Source organism: Phyllobates terribilis, unplaced genomic scaffold (assembly GCF_046119375.1).
Source record: "Phyllobates terribilis strain yellow unplaced genomic scaffold, ASM4611937v1 Scaffold_9__5_contigs__length_417890890, whole genome shotgun sequence".
NCBI lineage: Eukaryota > Metazoa > Chordata > Amphibia > Anura > Dendrobatidae > Phyllobates > Phyllobates terribilis.
Window position 1 is genome coordinate 387,976,223 of NW_027362769.1, and position 18,599 is coordinate 387,994,821.

At 45.2% G+C, this 18,599-nt stretch overlaps 1 protein-coding gene across 3 annotated transcripts in view; it reads right to left on the reverse strand.

The window, feature by feature from the left end:
• Window positions 1-433: 433 nt before the first annotated feature.
• The window catches only part of LOC141162493 (uncharacterized), a 33,984-nt gene continuing 15,818 nt past the window's right edge, over window positions 434-18,599 (reverse strand). For 2 of the 3 annotated variants that reach the window (XM_073648661.1, XM_073648662.1), the window contains exons 3-7: window positions 17,600-17,902; window positions 17,102-17,209; window positions 16,635-16,994; window positions 5,233-5,547; window positions 434-1,086 (exon numbers count right to left, since the gene is read on the reverse strand). In XM_073648661.1, coding sequence (XP_073504762.1) covers window positions 692-1,086; window positions 5,233-5,547; window positions 16,635-16,994; window positions 17,102-17,209; window positions 17,600-17,902 — 1,481 coding nt within the window. In that variant the 3' untranslated portion in view covers window positions 434-691. The remainder of the gene's footprint in view (window positions 1,087-5,232; window positions 5,548-16,634; window positions 16,995-17,101; window positions 17,210-17,599; window positions 17,903-18,599) is intronic. The other variant, XM_073648663.1, reaches the window with a different exon arrangement.

An 18,599-nucleotide genomic window follows, 5' to 3' on the forward strand; every position in this document is an offset into this window, starting at 1 on the left:
ACATTTAACTAGAGTGTTTTTTTTGCTCATTTGCCCCTAAACTCGTCTGCATTTTGGTTCGCTGTTCGTCCCCAGTGATTGGCAGGAGAGGACCATGGGTGAAAACATTAATAAAATGTAGCTTTTTGGCCAAAATGAAGATGTAAACTCTCCCTCCAGAGGCACTGTGCCCAGCATGGGAGTAGTCACTGTCCCCAAAACTGTCAGTACATCCAAAAGGAACAGCGCTGCCTAGATAACATTAGTTATTCCTCTGTAAGCAAGGGAACTGGCAGACATCACTTTCCTCCTCCCAAAACACCCTGCTACGGTACCCCTGAGTGTGCGTGATCTTCATGGAGACTTGTTGCTTACCCCTTCCCAGGCCACACGTGTAAGGAGGATGTAATGGGGACCTTGGGTTCACGCGATGAATCAGGGAGGCCAACAATCATTTTAAAAAGTTAAAAAACATCTTTATTGAATTTCTTGATAATGTTCTCCAACATCTGGTAAATGGCATGCATTTCTTTAACGGTTTCCTCCACTTAATGCAGAGGCTCATAACTTTCTTAGCAAGCGGCATAATGATGGTGTTAAGTACAGATAGCAGAGTAACAGATTATTAGCACTAAATAAAAAAATCCATATCTCTGTAATCAAGTGGCAGGGGAGCAGTGTTAATAAAAAAAAAGCTAAATCTGGACACTTTTCACCTAGTGAAAGGTCCTCTTAAAGTCCAGGGACACTCACTGATGTGTAGGGGTCCAGTGCTCCGCTCTATGGGACGCTCCTCGCTGGGATGCTCCACTCTGCAGATGATTTCTGATCCTTGGTCTGAACTTATTAATGGGGTAAAAGTCACTGACGCTTGACAGGAATAAGTGTTATCTGTCTGTTTCTTCTCCTTATTTGAGATTGTATAAGTTTTGTCCATATTTGATGATTTCATGGACAGAGCGGTCTCATTTCCATCCTGTTTTGTAAACCAGTTAACAGATAGAAGATTAGGGAAATATCCAGATATATTACAGGTCATGGTGGCTTTTATCTTATCCTCCAGCTTGGGAAAGCGAATAGGTCCGACACGTGGATGCCAGAGAAGATCTGTAACATAGATGCACTATGATGAGTTATTTACAATGGACAATGGTATAAACGTCACGTGAACTTACATAGTGTAAGGAAAAGAATAAGTGAACCTCATTGTTCAGGATTTGTCAAAGAACCGATTGGCAAAAGATATTTCTATTAAGGAGATGAACTTGGAAGAGGGTTTTTCACCGGAGCTTTGCACATTTAATAAAAGCTCACAAAGCCTGGTTACTGACAGATCTGTTCTTCTCGAGAAACATTGGTTGATGTGACCATGCTGTGAAGCAATCTACTTTCACGAGACCTAGAAAGAAGTGTTTTTGAGCTGCATAAAACCGGAAAAGACTACTAAATAATTGCTGAATACTTGGGTGTATATCAGTCCATGGTTACAAAAATTGTCTAGTTGATGGCTCCGATAATGTGTCCACTGATCATGGAAGGACATCATGTAGGATGCTGCTGCTATCTCCAATCAATGTTGCAGGAGGCATTTTGTTTACTCAGGGCCTGGATGTCTTGTGATTGTCGAGGGAACAATGAATTCAAAGAGTAAGAAGAAAGGAAAATGCGAGGGCAGCGTCTATATGCTCAAACCGATCATATGTTAAGTGATGTAACAAACAATGACCCAAAGAATGGTTGAAAAATGTTTGTGTTTTGAAATGACCTTCACCCCTGAGATGCTGTGACACGACCTGAATAGACCAGTGCATATAAAGGTCTCAGAAAAAGTGAAAGTTTTTTGCAGATTGAACAAAAATGTCCAACAGTAAAACTTATTTCAAAAAGCACGTGGACCAGACCAAAAGGCCCTGATAGGGTAAGTATGGCAAAATTCTTTTCACAATATACTAATGTAAAGGGCTCACCTTGGGAGGTTGTGCTGGGGGCACATATCCAACAAAGGAATGAAAAGTGCAGATAGCCAGAGGGAATCAGTGCCCGTGTCCTGTTTCCTCCGTCAGGACCTCACTGGGAGATCACTAGAACTTCAATGTGGTAGGAGGGGTATAGCTGGCTTCCCCTTCAAAGAGAAGCTCAACACTGTAATTCTATAGGTATATCTGTCACTTGAGAAAGATACCCAGGAGTCTCAAAATGCTTTGTTGCCTCAATAAAGGAATCTTCATTCTAATCTTGCATCGTCAGCTGATTGTCTTAGGCATTTTGAGGGTCCCTTTGGAGAGATAGCCAGCTACACCCCTCCTACCCAACTGAAACCCAACAGTAACTGACTTTGTTGCCTAAAGCCACCACAGTGCGACTTTCATTTCTTAAACTGCTGTGAAAAAAAAAGAAAGCTGCACTGTGTTTGCTATGGGCAACAATAGCAATTTTACTGTTGCCTATTTTTTTTATAAATCTGACCAATATGATTAACAAGACACAAATGCTACAACTGTTAGTCATTAGTTTAGTTACAGTGTGGTTGTCTATCATCACGAAGTAGATAGCAATCAGATCACATATTAGTAATCAGTGTAGACATAAAGGCAACCACAAAGAGTTCACTTACTTTTTCTTGAAAAAATAGATATATAGATAGATAGATAGTAGAGATGAGAAAATCTGATGAAATTTGATTTGAAATTAATTTATTTGATTTGAAATTAATTTGCCATTTAAAAGACATCTGTCAGCAGGATCAACTCTCCTAAGCCGCCTGTAGGTCAGAGGAAGCTGAATAAAATGATACCTTCATATCTGTGATCTGATGTCTTATTCCCAAGAAAATCCACACTATGAGACGAGAGCTACAACCCCTGGCAAAAATTATGGAATCACCGGGCTCGGAGGATGTTCATTCAGTTGTTTAATGTTGTTGAAAAAAAGCAGATCACAGACATGGTACAAAACTAATGTAATTTCAAATGGCAACTTTATGGCTTTAAGAAACACTAAAAGAAATCAAGATAAAAAATGTGGTACTCAGTAAGAGTAATTTTTTTCAGACCAAGCAGAGGGAAAAAATTATGGAATCACTCAATTCTGAGGAAAAAATTATGGAATCACTCTGTAAATTTTCATTTCCAAATCTAACACCTGCATCAAATTAGACCTGCTCGTTAGTCTGCATCTAAAAAGTAGTGATCACACCTTGGAGAGCTGTTGCACCAAGTGGACTGACATGAATCATGGCTCCAACACGAGAGATGTCAATTGAAACAAAGGAGAGGATTATCAAACTCTTAAAAGAAGGTAAATCATCACGCAATGTTGCAAAAGATGTTAGTTGTTCACAGTCAGCTGTGTCTAAAATCTGGACCAAATACAAACAACATGGGAAGGTTGTTAAAAGCAAACATACTGGTAGACCAAGGAAGACATCAAAGCGTCAAGACCGGAAACTTAAAGCAATATGTCTCCAAAGCAGGAAATGCACAACAAAACAAATTAGGAACGAATGGGAGGAAACTGGAGTCAATGTCTGTGACCGAACTGTAAGAAACCGCCTAAAGGAAATGGGATTTACATACAGAAAAGCTAAACAAAAGCCATCATTAACACCTAAACTGAAAAAAACAAGGTTACAATGGGCTAAGAAAAAGAATCGTGGACTGTGGATGACTGGATGAAAGTCATATTCAGTGATGAATCGCGAATCTGCATTGGGCAAGGTGATGATGCTGGAACTTTTGTTTGGTGCCATTCCAATGAGATTTATAAAGATGACTGCATGAAGAGAACATGCAAATTTCCACAGTCATTGATGATATGGGGCTGCATGTCAGGTAAAGGCACTGGGGAGATGGCTGTCATTACATCTTCAATAAATGCCCAAGTTTACACTGATATTTTGGACAGTTTTCTCATCGCATCAATTGAAAGGATGTTTGGGGATGATGACATCATTTTTCAAGACGATAATGCATCCTGCCATAGAGCAAAAACTATGAAAACATTCCTTGAAAGAAGACACATAAGGTCAATGTCATGGCCTGCAAATAATCTGGATCTCAATCCAATTGAAAATCTCTGGTGGAAGTTGAAGAAAATGGTCCATGACAAGGCTCCAACCTACAAAGCTGATCTGGCAACAGCAATCAGAGAAAGTTGGAGCCAGATTAATGAAGAGTACTGTTTGTCACTCATATTAGGTCCATGCCTCAGAGACTGCAGGCTGTTATTAAAGCCAGAGGTGGTGCAACAAAATACTAGTGATGTATTGGAGTGTTCTTCTTTGTGTTTGTTTTTCATGATTCCATAATTTTTTCTCTCTGCTTGGTCTGAAAAAAATTACCCTTACTGAGCACTACATTTTTTATCTTGATTTCTTTTAGTGTTTCTTAAAGCCATAAAGTTGCCATTTGAAATGACTTTAGTTTTGTGCCATGTCTGTGATCTGCTTTTTCTCAACAACATTAAACAACTGAATGAACATCCTCCAAGCCCGGTGATCCCATAACTTTTGCCAGGGGTTGTACAACTGCAGATGTGTTTGCAACAGGAAAGCGCAGCTCTGCTGTACTTTATTAGTTATAATCACACACAGCTCTGCAGTGAGATCAGGAGAGCAAAGTGTCAGTCATTACATTTCACACTGGTAACTCCCCCTTTCATTTAAAATAATCCCTAGAGGAGGTTTCTAGAGGAAATCTATGTCTGGCCCATAGATCTTAAGAGCTCATTTAAACATTAAGTAAAAATATGGATCGATTTCTCTGGAATAAGACATCGGATCACAGATATTAAGGCATCATTTCATTGAACTTTCTATGATCAGCATGCCCAAATAGACAACTGACAGATTCCCTTTAAAGACATTTATTATGCCCTGAGATATAGTACTCACATTTTCCCAGCCTTCACCTATCACGCAGCCCCCTCTGGCTCCAGTCACTGGCTCTTCTGTACTGACTAGGCCTCACAACATCACGATGTTGCGTAAGACCTAATCAGCCCATTAGAGCTGAAGAAGATGAGAGCAGGGGGGCAGGAAAGGCGAGGCACGGTGAGAGGGGCGTATAACAAATATATAGTTTAAGATCTTCCTATCCTGGCCTTAAAATGAATCAGGCAAAATGTTGGCCAGACAACGTTTACTAGACTTGAGAGGAGTAAGTGGAATATTTGAACGATTTGTGAAATTTGAAGTAAATTTGATTCCACTTTGAATTGGTTCTCTCATCTCTAATAGATAGATATCATCTTTACCTCTGACACTCAGTGATCTCGTCTGTGACGTCTCCATACTCTCGTGTTCCCACTCCACAGTGATTTTCATCTCTGGATGAACTCTGAATGTATAATCAGGAATCTGGATGACGCTGGTGGCCTCATATGTGAGATGATCGTCCCTCGTACTGATTGTCTCCGCAGTTGGTGATAATCCATATTTACCACACTTATTTTCCCAGCTCCAGGAGATGTTTATATCTTTAGGGTAAAACTTCTGTAGATTCAGAGAGAACTGAACACGAGATGAATCGGCCATAGTGATCTCTATAGGGGACGACATCTGGGGTTTACCTGGAAGACAAGAAGCAGAAGTTTTGTCCAATATCTCTACTCGGAGTCAAGTAATGTTTTATACACAGTAAGCCTCATTCACACACCAGTATTTTTCACGAATGCAAAAACATGGTACCGGTGTCATCAGTGTTTTGGATCTGTGTGTCATCAGTATTTGGTCCATGTGTCCGTTTTTATCAGTGTTTTTTACAGATGGATGAAGAAATAAAGAAATTACAAAGCTTCTCTTACACTTTACAATGTTAAATACGAACAACACTGTACACATTGAGGCCATCTGTGTACTATGAGCTGTTTTTCACAGACCCATAGACTTGTATTGACTTTGTCATCCGGAAAAAACAAATATCAGTCTGTGAGTTTTGCATGGGCACACGGTCTGTGAAAAACAGCGACATGTGAACAGCTCTATTGACTATAATGGGTACTTGTTCCATCCGTGAAAAAAGCGAATACAACACATACGTGCAACATGGAATTCTGAATGAGGCCTCACAATTCTGTCCTAAAGCTAAAAATTATCCTCTAGTCATTACATCCCTCCAGTATGCAGGAGAACGTTCACCTTGTACAGGAAATTTAATAAATACAAAGAAATAACAACCATTATTATTATTATTCTGCCTCCAATAGCCATGAGTGGAGCAGAGCTCCTGTCACTGCTGCTCCACTTAAATGCCGCTGTCAATTTCTCTCGGCATTACAGATAATGGCTGTTAGATATTTCAGCATTTAGAAAGTTGTGAGAGTGAGGAGACTCCTTCTCTCACCCCATTGGCACCCAAGTGAGGCGGTCGCAGGGAGCCGATGGTGAACAGAGTCATGTAATTTTTAATTTCTTTCTTCCACTTTGCTTTAATTCCTATGAAGCATCTGAAGGGTTAACAAACTTTCTGAATTTTTCTGGCTTTGAATATGTTGAGGGGTGCAGATTTTAAAATAGGGTATAATTTGGGGAATTTCTGATATATGGGCCCATGAATGTCACTTCAAAAGTGAAGTTGTCCCTAAAAATATAGGTTTTGTAAATGTCTTACCCTTCTAATATTCTAATAAAAAAAAGTTCTTTCAAAAATGGCGCAGATGTAAATTGTTACATGTGGTAATTGTTATTTTTGTAACCAATTTGTGTGACATGACTATTTGTTTTATAGGCATAAAAATTCACAGTTCAAAAATTATAATACTTTCAACAATTGTCAAATTTTAGATACTTTTCATTAAAAAAAAAACATAACTAATTTGGACATAAATTTTCTACTATCCTGAAGTTTAATGTGTTACGATAAAATAATCCCCGAATAATCACTGGGAAATTAAAAACTCCACTGTTACTACCACATAAAGTGACACATGTCAGATTTTAAAACTTTCGCCTCATCTGGAAGGTGAAAAATAACTTGTGTTAAGGGCTTAAAATATGAAATATAAAAAATATTAAAATTCAAATCATCAAAATGTAAAAAATACGCATATTTATTATTATTACTGCGTTCATAAAAAGTCTGGTCTATGAAAATACAAATTAACCCGATCAGTAAATTCTGGAAAGAGAAAAATAATCGAAATGCCAGAATTGTAGTTTTCCTTTCACAACAACAACGCAAAAAATCGAATATAAAACAATCAAAATGAAGCAACAACCCCAAATTGTATCAATAAAAATGTCAGCTCGCAAAAAACAAAACACACAGCTCCATCGACCAAAGAATGAAAACGTTACAAGTCTTGGAAAATCTGAACACAAGCCAATGATAATATTATGTAATAGGTCATATAAAGTGCTCAGCATAAATGAGAACATCACAACATATTTGTCTGAAAAGTGAAAACCTTAAATTTCCTTTCGGATTCAACATTTTCTTAGGGATACCATACTACAAACCACTCCCACAAATTTGGGCCATTGATTGCAAACAAGAAGTGGTGCTCAGGAAATGTATATAAAGAGTCCAAAAAATGTACAAACAAAAGACCAAGAAATTGCGGCACTCACCACATGCTATCGCGCTGTACTTTCACACTTTTGGAATAAATTTGGCTGATTTTTTTTTTTGCATGAGTGAGAGTCGCAATTCACTCTTCTTTTGTTTGTAGAAGATTTTTTATTTTTCACACCCAAAAAAAAAATACTTTTCCAAACAAATTAATTTGAAACCATGTTTGCAAAAATGAATACACCTGAATGAAAGCCTTAGAAGCAAAGCTAAAGTTTAGACTACAGAATTATAATTAACAAGAATTCAACCAAAGATAAGTCTAATTATTCATTACACAGGTGTCCAGCAGACAGGTGACTATAAAAGGGCGATACTTAACCAAGAAAATCCCTTCCCATTTCATGCTGTCACCAATGGCACCACATGGAAGAGAAATGTCACAAGACCTGGGAAAGAAAATAATTTGTTTACCCCAGAAAGTTAAAGGCTAGAAGAAGCAAAGCTTTGCTGACCTTATCAGTCAGATACTGGAGCAAACGTAATAAAAAATGAAATAAATATGGAACTGCAACCATCTCACAGGCCAACCACAGAATTTAAAGAGGCTGTTTCACAAATAAAGTATGTTTTAATCAATAGATCTTAGAATAAAAATAAGTTACACAATTGGATGTGTTAAAAAATGTTCCTGTGCTGGTATCATGAATTCACAGATGTACTGCTGTATAGTGACAAAGAAGATGCCACCATCACTCCGTGCCCTTGGTAGATGTGTACTTTTCCAACAATGTTCTAAAACACAGACCTAAGGCCACTGTTATATGTAAGAACGGGGTGAAAGTGATCAGTAGCCAAGTGTCTCTTGATCTGAACCGAACCGAATCGAACACCTATGAGGGAGTGTTATGCACACGCCCGGGCTGAGCGGCGTGTGCGTGTGATTGTAGTGATTCCACTGGACCGTACCGGAGAGTGAATGCCTGGAGGGGCTTAACTAGGTATTCACCCGATCCGACCAGGGTCGCACGACGGCATACGACGCCAGTGCACCAAGGAGGAACCGAGCAAAGGGACCAGGTGCTACTCCAGGACAGACCCCGGACACGGCTGTTGACCCACACAGGGGAATACAGGAACAGACTGGTAGGCTGGCACACAGACTGGTGGGTATAGGCAGGCACGACTGGTATGCAGGCAGGCGGGTAAGCAGGCAGGGGGGTACAGGCAAGCACAGCTAGAGTGCAGACAGGGAGGCACTAGCAGGTAGGAACACAGGCGGGATAGGACCCAGTACACACTGGGACTCAGGAACAATACAGGCAGAGGGGTACAGGCAAGCACAGCTAGAGTGCAGACAGGGAGGCACTAGCAGGTAGGGACACTGGCGGGATAGGACCCAGTACACACTGGGACTCAGGAACAGAGCCACAGATGTGGCGGACAAACACAGCAGAGTGAGGCCGCCCAGAGAGGTGAGCGAGAACAGGGCAGGACAAGGCCGCCTGGAGCGGTGAACAAAGGATCAAAGCTGAGCGAGACTGCAGGAGCAGTGAGCAAGAGTAAAGCAGGACGAGGCCGGCTGGAGCGGTGAGCAAGAGTGGAGCGAGACTGCCGGAGCAGCGAGCAAAAGGGTCAGAGCGGAGCAAGGCTGCCGGAGCAGCGAGCAAAGGAGTCAGAGCAGGCTAGAACCGCCGGAGCGGTAAGCAAAGGAGTCAGAGCAGACTAGAACCGCCGGAGCGGTGAGCAAAGGAGTCAGAGCAGGCTAGAACCGCCGGAGCGGTGAGCAAAGGAGTCAGAGCAGGCTAGAACCGCCGGAGCAGTGAGCAAAGGAGTCAGAGCAGGCAAGGCTGAGTAGGGGGGACAGGGCTCTGTTCACACGGAACAGACAGGAAGGGAAAGGCAGAGCCAGACACCCACAGGGTACTTGCAGTGAAGTAGAGAGTGGACCACAAACTCACAAACGGGAGTACAGAGACAACGGGCAGGAGTTAGGTACGAGTTCAGACTCTGCAGAAAAAGGAAAGGAATGGACATAGAGAAAAGACAGATGAAAGATAGGAGAGAGTACAGACTGGAACTGAGTGTACGGACGAGACCGACACAGGAGCGGGACACAGGAGCGGGACACAGGAGCGGGACACAGGAGCGGGACACAGGAGCGGGACACAGGAGCGGGTCTGGGAATACGGCCCCCAGAGAGGCGGGAGGAACAGGCAAGGAGCGTGTTCAGACAGAACAGACAAGATACAGGAACGGATCTAGGTAATCGGCCCCTAGAAGGCGGGAGGAACAGGCTAGGAGCGTGTTCAGACAGAACAGACAAGATACAGGAGCAGGTCTGGGTAATCGGCCCCCAGAGAGGCGGGACGAACAGGCAAGGAGCGTGTTCAGACAGGACAGACAAGATACAGGAACGGATCTAGGTAATCGGCCCCTAGAAGGCGGGAGGAACAGGCTAGGAGCGTGTTCAGACAGGCCTGGAAATACAGCCTCCAGGAAAGGCAGCAGGCAAGAGTACACAGACAGGACTCAGTTCAGACACGGGAACTGATACCACAAGACAGGAGACAAAGAACGGGACCTGGCATCTTCAGAGTGAAAGCACACACTGAATGAAACACTATGCTCAGGCAGGGATAGATGGGAGCAGCTGAGCTATATACCAGGTGACAGACAGCAATAGGCTGAGGACGCACAAGGCGTGTGACCCACAGCAGGTACAAAAAGCAGGAAGTGATCGGGCGCCGCCCTTAAGCAGCAGAAACAGACACAAACAGACAGCATGGAGGGAAGCCAGAGAGACATTCTGGACTGGAGATCAAGTGCGCGCTCTTGCACAGTGGGAGATGGACCACCATGCAAGGATGCCGCCAGGTATGTTACAGTACCCCCCCCTTACGCCCCCTCTTCTTCAGGCCTGCCAGAATCTTCCGCATGGAATTCGAGGACCAGTCGTTCACTTCAAGGAGATCACTTCCACTGTCCACAGGAAAAACTGATCTCATCTGGTTAGCTAGGATGCTACCTCCTATCCAGCCATCCTCAGCAACAGACGAAACGGGTGGAGTACCAGGAACAGCACACAAGGAAGTCTCTCTCCACATATTTTCAGGTGGCACCCCAGAGGGTACAGGAGACAACTGGAAGTCCTTCACCGGGTTGGAGGGGGACAGAGACTTGGGGGTAATCTCTGCTTCGAGGTACATCTTGTCAAGCTCACAGGAAGAAATAGACGGGTTATCAGGTACATAATGAGGAAAAGTCACTGTCTCTTTGTTATCTGGTGGTACCCCGGAGGATTCAGGAAACAACTGGAGGTCCTCCGCCGGGTCAGAAGAGTGCAGAGGCTCAGAGAAAACATCTGCTTCAGAGTACACTAGGTCGGACTCACTGGACGAAGCAGGCGAGGTATCGGGTACCGAGTATAGGAAAGTCTCTGTCCATTCACCACCAGGTGGCACCCCGAAGGGTTCTGGAGACAACTGGCGGTCCTCCGCCTGGTCAGAGGGGTGTAGAGACTCACGGGTAACCTCTGCTTCAGAGTACACTAGGTCGGACTCACTGGACGAAGCAAGCGAGGTATCAGATCTAGGATATAGGAAAGTCTCTGTCCATTCACCACCAGGTGGCACCCAGAAGGGTTCTGGAGACAACTGGAGGTCCTCCGCCTGGTCGGAGGGGTGTAGAGACTCGGGAGTAACCACTGCTTCGGAGTACACTAGGTTGGACTCAGTGGACGAAGCGAGCGAGGTATCAGGTACAGAGTATAGGAGAGTCTCTGTCCTTTCGCTACCAGGTAGCACCCCGAAGGGTTCAGGAGACAACTGGAGGTCCTCCGCCTGGTCGGAGGGGTGTAGAGACTCGGGGGTAACTACCACTTTGGGGTACCCATTGTCAGGCTCACAGGACGAAGCGGACAAAGTATCGAGTACCGGGTGTAGAGAAGTCTCTCTCCATTTGTCATCGAGTGGTATCCCGGAGGATTCAGGAGGCAACAGGGGGTCCTCCACCAGGTAGTAGAGGTGCACAGACTCTGAGGTAACCACAGCTTTGGAGCATCCTTGGACATGCACACCGATTAAAGAGGGTGAAGCATCTGATGCCGGGTGCAGGAAGTTCTCCTGTGTGGAGTCTGGATGGGCAGAAGTCTCTTCGGGCAGGAGAACTGGTGCACTACCCACGCACATTACCCGTTGGGGCTTCTCCGGGATACAGGGAGATGAAGCTTCAGTAGGGACTTCAAGGTTGGGGTCAGGAGGTCTCAGGGAGGACAGACCCTGGCGTGACGGCTTGCCTCTACGTCTAGCACGTCTGGACTGCCTCTTGAGGTTGGGAGAAGTATTCCGGAAAGCGTAGTCACCCTGTGAGGATTCTGGGTGGGCAGTAGTCTCATTGGGCTGGAGGACTATTGCGCTACCCACACACATTACCCGTCGGGGCTGCTCCGGGATATTGGGAAGTGAAGCTTCAGCAGGGGTTTCAGGGTTAGGGTCCTCGAAGACCATACGAAAGGCCACCAGGAAGGCCTGCAGGTCAAGGACGACAGGATCCCATGCTTCCCATAGGGGGGTGACCCATTTCAAGGCATCACCCGCTAGGTAGTCAATCATAAAGGACACTTTAGCCCAATTGGAAGGAAAATAGAGAGGGTAGGCCTTAAAGTGTAGCATGCATTGCTCCACAAATGCACGACACTGTCTTGGATCCCCATAGTAACGTGGCGGATCCGAAGGAACGAAAGCTGATAGATCCATCTGGACGGTGCGTAATTCGCCTGGAACTCAGCTAAGGAAAAAAAATTTATTTATTTATTTTAATGCATGTATTCGCTGGAAAACTTCTCAGAGAGAGAAGGCCGTGGGGCTCAACGGGAACCATGGCCTGAGCATGCTGTTATGCACACGCCCGGGCTGAGCGGCGTGTGCGTGTGATTGTAGTGATTCCACTGGACCGTGCCGGAGAGTGAATGCCTGGAGGGGCTTAACTAGGTATTCACCCGATCCGACCAGGGTCGCACGACGGCATACGACGCCAGTGCACCAAGGAGGAACCGAGCAAAGGGACCAGGTGCTACTCCAGGACAGACCCCGGACACGGCTGTTGACCCACACAGGGGAATACAGGAACAGACTGGTAGGCTGGCACACAGACTGGTGGGTATAGGCAGGCACGACTGGTATGCAGGCAGGCGGGTAAGCAGGCAGGGGGGTACAGGCAAGCACAGCTAGAGTGCAGACAGGGAGGCACTAGCAGGTAGGAACACAGGCGGGATAGGACCCAGTACACACTGGGACTCAGGAACAATACAGGCAGAGGGGTACAGGCAAGCACAGCTAGAGTGCAGACAGGGAGGCACTAGCAGGTAGGGACACTGGCGGGATAGGACCCAGTACACACTGGGACTCAGGAACAGAGCCACAGATGTGGCGGACAAACACAGCAGAGTGAGGCCGCCCAGAGAGGTGAGCGAGAACAGGGCAGGACAAGGCCGCCTGGAGCGATGAACAAAGGATCAAAGCTGAGCGAGACTGCAGGAGCAGTGAGCAAGAGTAAAGCAGGACGAGGCCGGCTGGAGCGGTGAGCAAGAGTGGAGCGAGACTGCCGGAGCAGCGAGCAAAAGGGTCAGAGCGGAGCAAGGCTGCCGGAGCAGCGAGCAAAGGAGTCAGAGCAGGCTAGAACCGCCGGAGCGGTAAGCAAAGGAGTCAGAGCAGACTAGAACCGCCGGAGCGGTGAGCAAAGGAGTCAGAGCAGGCTAGAACCGCCGGAGCGGTGAGCAAAGGAGTCAGAGCAGGCTAGAACCGCCGGAGCAGTGAGCAAAGGAGTCAGAGCAGGCAAGGCTGAGTAGGGGGGACAGGGCTCTGTTCACACGGAACAGACAGGAAGGGAAAGGCAGAGCCAGACACCCACAGGGTACTTGCAGTGAAGTAGAGAGTGGACCACAAACTCACAAACGGGAGTACAGAGACAACGGGCAGGAGTTAGGTACGAGTTCAGACTCTGCAGAAAAAGGAAAGGAACGGACATAGAGAAAAGACAGATGAAAGATAGGAGAGAGTACAGACTGGAACTGAGTGTACGGACGAGACCGACACAGGAGCGGGACACAGGAGCGGGACACAGGAGCGGGACACAGGAGCGGGACACAGGAGCGGGACACAGGAGCGGGTCTGGGAATACGGCCCCTAGAGAGGCGGGACGAACAGGCAAGGAGCGTGTTCAGACAGAACAGACAAGATACAGGAGCAGGTCTGGGTAATCGGCCCCCAGAGAGGCGGGACGAACAGGCAAGGAGCGTGTTCAGACAGGACAGACAAGATACAGGAACGGATCTAGGTAATCGGCCCCTAGAAGGCGGGAGGAACAGGCTAGGAGCGTGTTCAGACAGGCCTGGAAATACAGCCTCCAGGAAAGGCAGCAGGCAAGAGTACACAGACAGGACTCAGTTCAGACACGGGAACTGATACCGCAAGGCAGGAGAAATAGACAGGACTCAGTTCAGACACGGGAACTGATACCACAAGACAGGAGACAAAGAACGGGACCTGGCATCTTCAGAGTGAAAGCACACACTGAATGAAACACTATGCTCAGGCAGGGATAGATGGGAGCAGCTGAGCTATATACCAGGTGACAGACAGCAATAGGCTGAGGACGCACAAGGGGTGTGACCCACAGCAGGTACAAAAAGCAGGAAGTGATCGGGCGCCGCCCTTAAGCAGCAGAAACAGACACAAACAGACAGCATGGAGGGAAGCCAGAGAGACATTCTGGACTGGAGATCAAGTGCGCGCTCTTGCACAGTGGGAGATGGACCACCATGCAAGGACGCCGCCAGGTATGTTACAGGGAGTTTTGAAGAGACAAGTGGTCATGACTCTCCATCCAGCATCGAGACTGTCAGGATTCCTGTTGTCCTTCTACAGTTTGACCGCTAGTGACTGCTATTTTTCACATTGATAATTTTATGATCTAGTGTAGATGAAAAATAACATTAATTCTATACACCATAGATCCAAGTGCCTTATAAATGAACTCCACACCACAAAAGATCGGACAAAGGATAAGGTGCTAATTACCCATGGTCATGATATTTTTCATGTACTCTAGTCTGATGGGTGTCTGTGCCTGTGGCCATGTGCCATGTGAGACAGCCTTAGATTTCTGTGGTCCCCTTTTTTGGACTATTATATCACCAGATTGATATATCCATTCACTGATCCTAGTGATGCCGATAAGATCCACTTGGATTATATGTGTTTGTTAGCAGCCACCACTTTGAATACTTTCTTTTACGTTGGCCTTGTGTATGTGGGGTGATACTTTTACCCTTAACACTGGGTTTCCGCACGAGTACTTTATCACTGTTCTGTATATCTATTTATACTGTAAATGTGGCACCCCAGGGGTCTGGTTTCCACAGTAATAGCCATATTACGTCTGTGAGCAGGTGGGAGGTCTCCTGGTCAGGAATCCTAAGCATACCACACCTCCTGCCCAGTCCTGGGAGGGGAAGAACTTCCCCTATATAAAGCTGGGGCTGAGGCAGGGTTAGTGAGTAGAGTAGAGTGAGAGAACACAGACAGAGACACAGTCTGGTCTGTAGTGGAGCAGCTTTAGGGAAAGAAAGATCAGGAGCTCTGTGGGAGCTGTGCTAAAAGAGATCAGGGGCTGGAAGCTGTAGAGCTCGCCCTGATTGAAGAGTTCTGACCGGACCCGGAGTCCGAGGCTGTGGGGACGAATCCTTACCCAGCAGCAGAAACCGACCGGCAGGGGATTTCAGGTCCTCTGGCCAAGAAACCCGAAGGCACGGTCACACGCAAGGGACCAGCACCGCCGTCGTGGAGCGGAAGCTACCAGAAGGCCCCGAGTCACCGGCCATACGGGTGAGCACCACACGGTACACTCAGGGACGTGGGCTACTTTTACCCGCCTCTAGCAAGGTAGCCAGAAGAGTACGATTAGTTGGGGAGGCCTACAACTCCGCCTGGCCAGGGGAGATTCCATCTGCTCACGGACTGACCAGGCCCCGATCGCTAGCCAGTACTCCGGGAGGGTCTACCTTTGCCACCAGTAAAGACCCTGAACGACACCGCACCGTCTCTGAGTGTTTCATCATCCACGTCCGCTGCCCTGAGGCCATACCCCTTCCGTTGGGGGTTATACCATCCACGCTGCACAACCGTACCACCGGCCTCAGCGGTCTGCCCTGCAGCGGCGGTCTCATAACCGCATTCAACGGGTGGCGTAGTCGAGCAATATAACATCTTCTGACAAGCACTGCCACTTAGTTTGACTCCCTGGGCACGGACCGGGTCACCGCCACGAAACTACTACCCCTATCAGATCCGGCTCCGGGTAGGCCCCCGCGTGCGCAACGCTACTTGGCACAGGTCCAGGGGCGCGTCATATACATCGCAACTTATTTTAAATGAACTTAATAAAGATATATGTTGTATTAGCTTTAACTCTACATCCTCTGTTTTTTTCTAGAAGACTTAGTGCTGTTTTTTTTTAAAAAAAAATTATGGAGGTCATACAAAATACTAGATGTTGTAGTTTTTGATGTGGGGAGTACTAATTTTTGCATCATCTAATTTGAGTAAAACTGAAGATCTTGTAAAGAAAGTTATATTAATAATAATAATCTTTTTATTTATATAGCGCCAACATATTCCTCAGCGCTTTACAATTCAGACAATTTACAGACAATAATATTATTAACCTTACTTTCATGTTATGGGTTAAAAAAAAAATGTTGGGAAAATGACTGAAGAATAAATCCAGCTTCATAAAAAATTCCAAATTTTATTTCCAAAGCAGCTTAAAAATTGTTAAAACCCATAATAGATACAGGAATACGCGTTTCGAATGCTCATGGCGTTCTTTATCAGAGTTTTTTTTATGAAGCTGGATTTTTTCTTCAGTCATTTTCCCTACTTGCCAAGTGGTCCCTTGGAATCCTTGCCTCAGGCGCAATTAGCCGGGTAAGCTGGTACTACCTCTTTTTCTTAAAAAAATGTTCTATGAAACTCAGTCTTTTATAAATGTTGGAAATTGTTCTAGTGCTCAGTGAGATATTAATTAAAATTTTACTTTTTAAAGGGAGGTGTACTCTATTATGCTGAGCACTGAGTAATATCTTACCATAAATCCTCTTGCAGCAAAACGTCTTCTCATTATTTTGTTGACCGGAGACCACTCTACAGATGAAGGTCAGGTCTTTATGTCTCTCCATATGGGGTATGAAGCTAAGGGATGACAAATACTGACGTCCCATTAGTTGTGATTTTATTACATAGGATCTGTCCAGTAAACTCTCCTCTTCTTCTGAATCTTCTCTTATCTGAGACGTCTGGATCTCCTTGTCCTGTCCATCTCTTCTCATCAACCAAGTCACACACAGATCCTCGAGGGCGTTATCTACTGTGCAGTACAAGACAACCTTCTCTCCATCAATCAGCTTAGGAGGACCCGCAATGACTCCAAGTGTAAGTGGTCCAATATCTGTCAAGAAAGTAAAATATGAAATAACATAAATCATCAGTATGGATTTCTGTTTTATATGGTTTATATTGACTCATCTGATTGTCCTTCCAGTGTCACTTCATTACCTTTCCTTCTTGATTTTAGTTTCCACCACAGATCAAAAGCGATGATAATTATCAGTATGACCACCACAAGGACAGAACAGGCAACAACGATCCTGACCGATCTTCTGCCTGTAGAAATGGAAGAAGGACAAATCTGTAGAGCAGAGACTTCTGACCATCACCTGATCCTGACTTGTGGCATCTCTCACATCTTTGTTTTTATATTTTTCGGTTTAAGAGGTGAAATTACTGACATCTATGAAGGAATTTATTCTGAAGTAATTATTTTTTTGCTGTAGATCTTTTTCACATGTTGATCTTACATGCCAGATTTATTACAGTAATGCCTGCACCTTTAGAGGCTACAAAATGTAAAGAAACTTGCCTAGCAAACATGGAAGGTTACTTGTTAGAGAACCGCGGCACCTTCATACAGCTGATTGGTGGTGGTGGACGTGGTACCAGGAGTCAGGTCATCAATTGTAAAGTACCAAGTGACCCCTTTAATAATAAGTTTACCTTCATACAACAGATGAAAGTCTTCCTTGAGCGGTACCCATAGATACTTATGTTGGACTCTACATGAGAAGTTTCGCCCTCTGTCCTCCTCAGTGGGTGTGATGGTCACGGTGCTGTTCACACTGTAGGTTCTGTCCTGGTTTCTCCAGGGATCACCAAGAAAAATGTTATCCACCAGTTTTTCTCCATCTCTGAACCACTTAACACCAATGTCTGGAGGGAAGAATCCAGTGGCGGAGCAGCGCAGGACACTCTCTACATTCAGTACAACTGTCTTATCTGTGATTGTCACCTGCGGAGGAGCTGATAAACACGTGATTACAATCACCAGGTCTATAAATATGTGATGTGACATATAACGTGTGACTGGGTTATTAATCATTATAGTGTTTGTGCTTTTAAAATAACATAGACTATAAGGAGCCGACATAATCCCTTCCAAGGAAAACAAAGAGAGGCCACCGATGAGGGGAAGCCGTCTCATCCCTAACCCCATGATCTCATCTCAAACCCTATTTACTAATTTCATAATTTCATACAGAGGATGGGGAGGTTTATTTCTTTTAGATTCTTTACTTATCTTACAAAAAAATGCTCTATTTTATCAGGCTCTGTAAAAGGGTATTCTTTTGAAAAACATTATGCAATGGTACATTGTACATGAAAACCTGGCAGCTCTTAATCGTGCCTCTTGTGACCAACTTTTCTCAAGCCACACCACTTACCAGGACCTAGGGAAACCCTGTCTTCTGCCCTTTAAACCCTGTACAGAGATTTGGTCTTACAACAGGGACCACTAGCTTACATGCTCAGAGTGAAAGGGGGGATCGAACCGAGTCTAAATCTGAGAGGGCAGATGAAGGACAAAGTCAGAAATCAGGGATGAGGTCAGGAGATAGTTGAGGTCAGAGCCTGGAGGATGGAGTAAGAAGCAAGATCGTCAGACAAAGGGAGGTTAAAAGGGAACCTGTCACCTTGAGAAACGCTATTTACCTGTAGA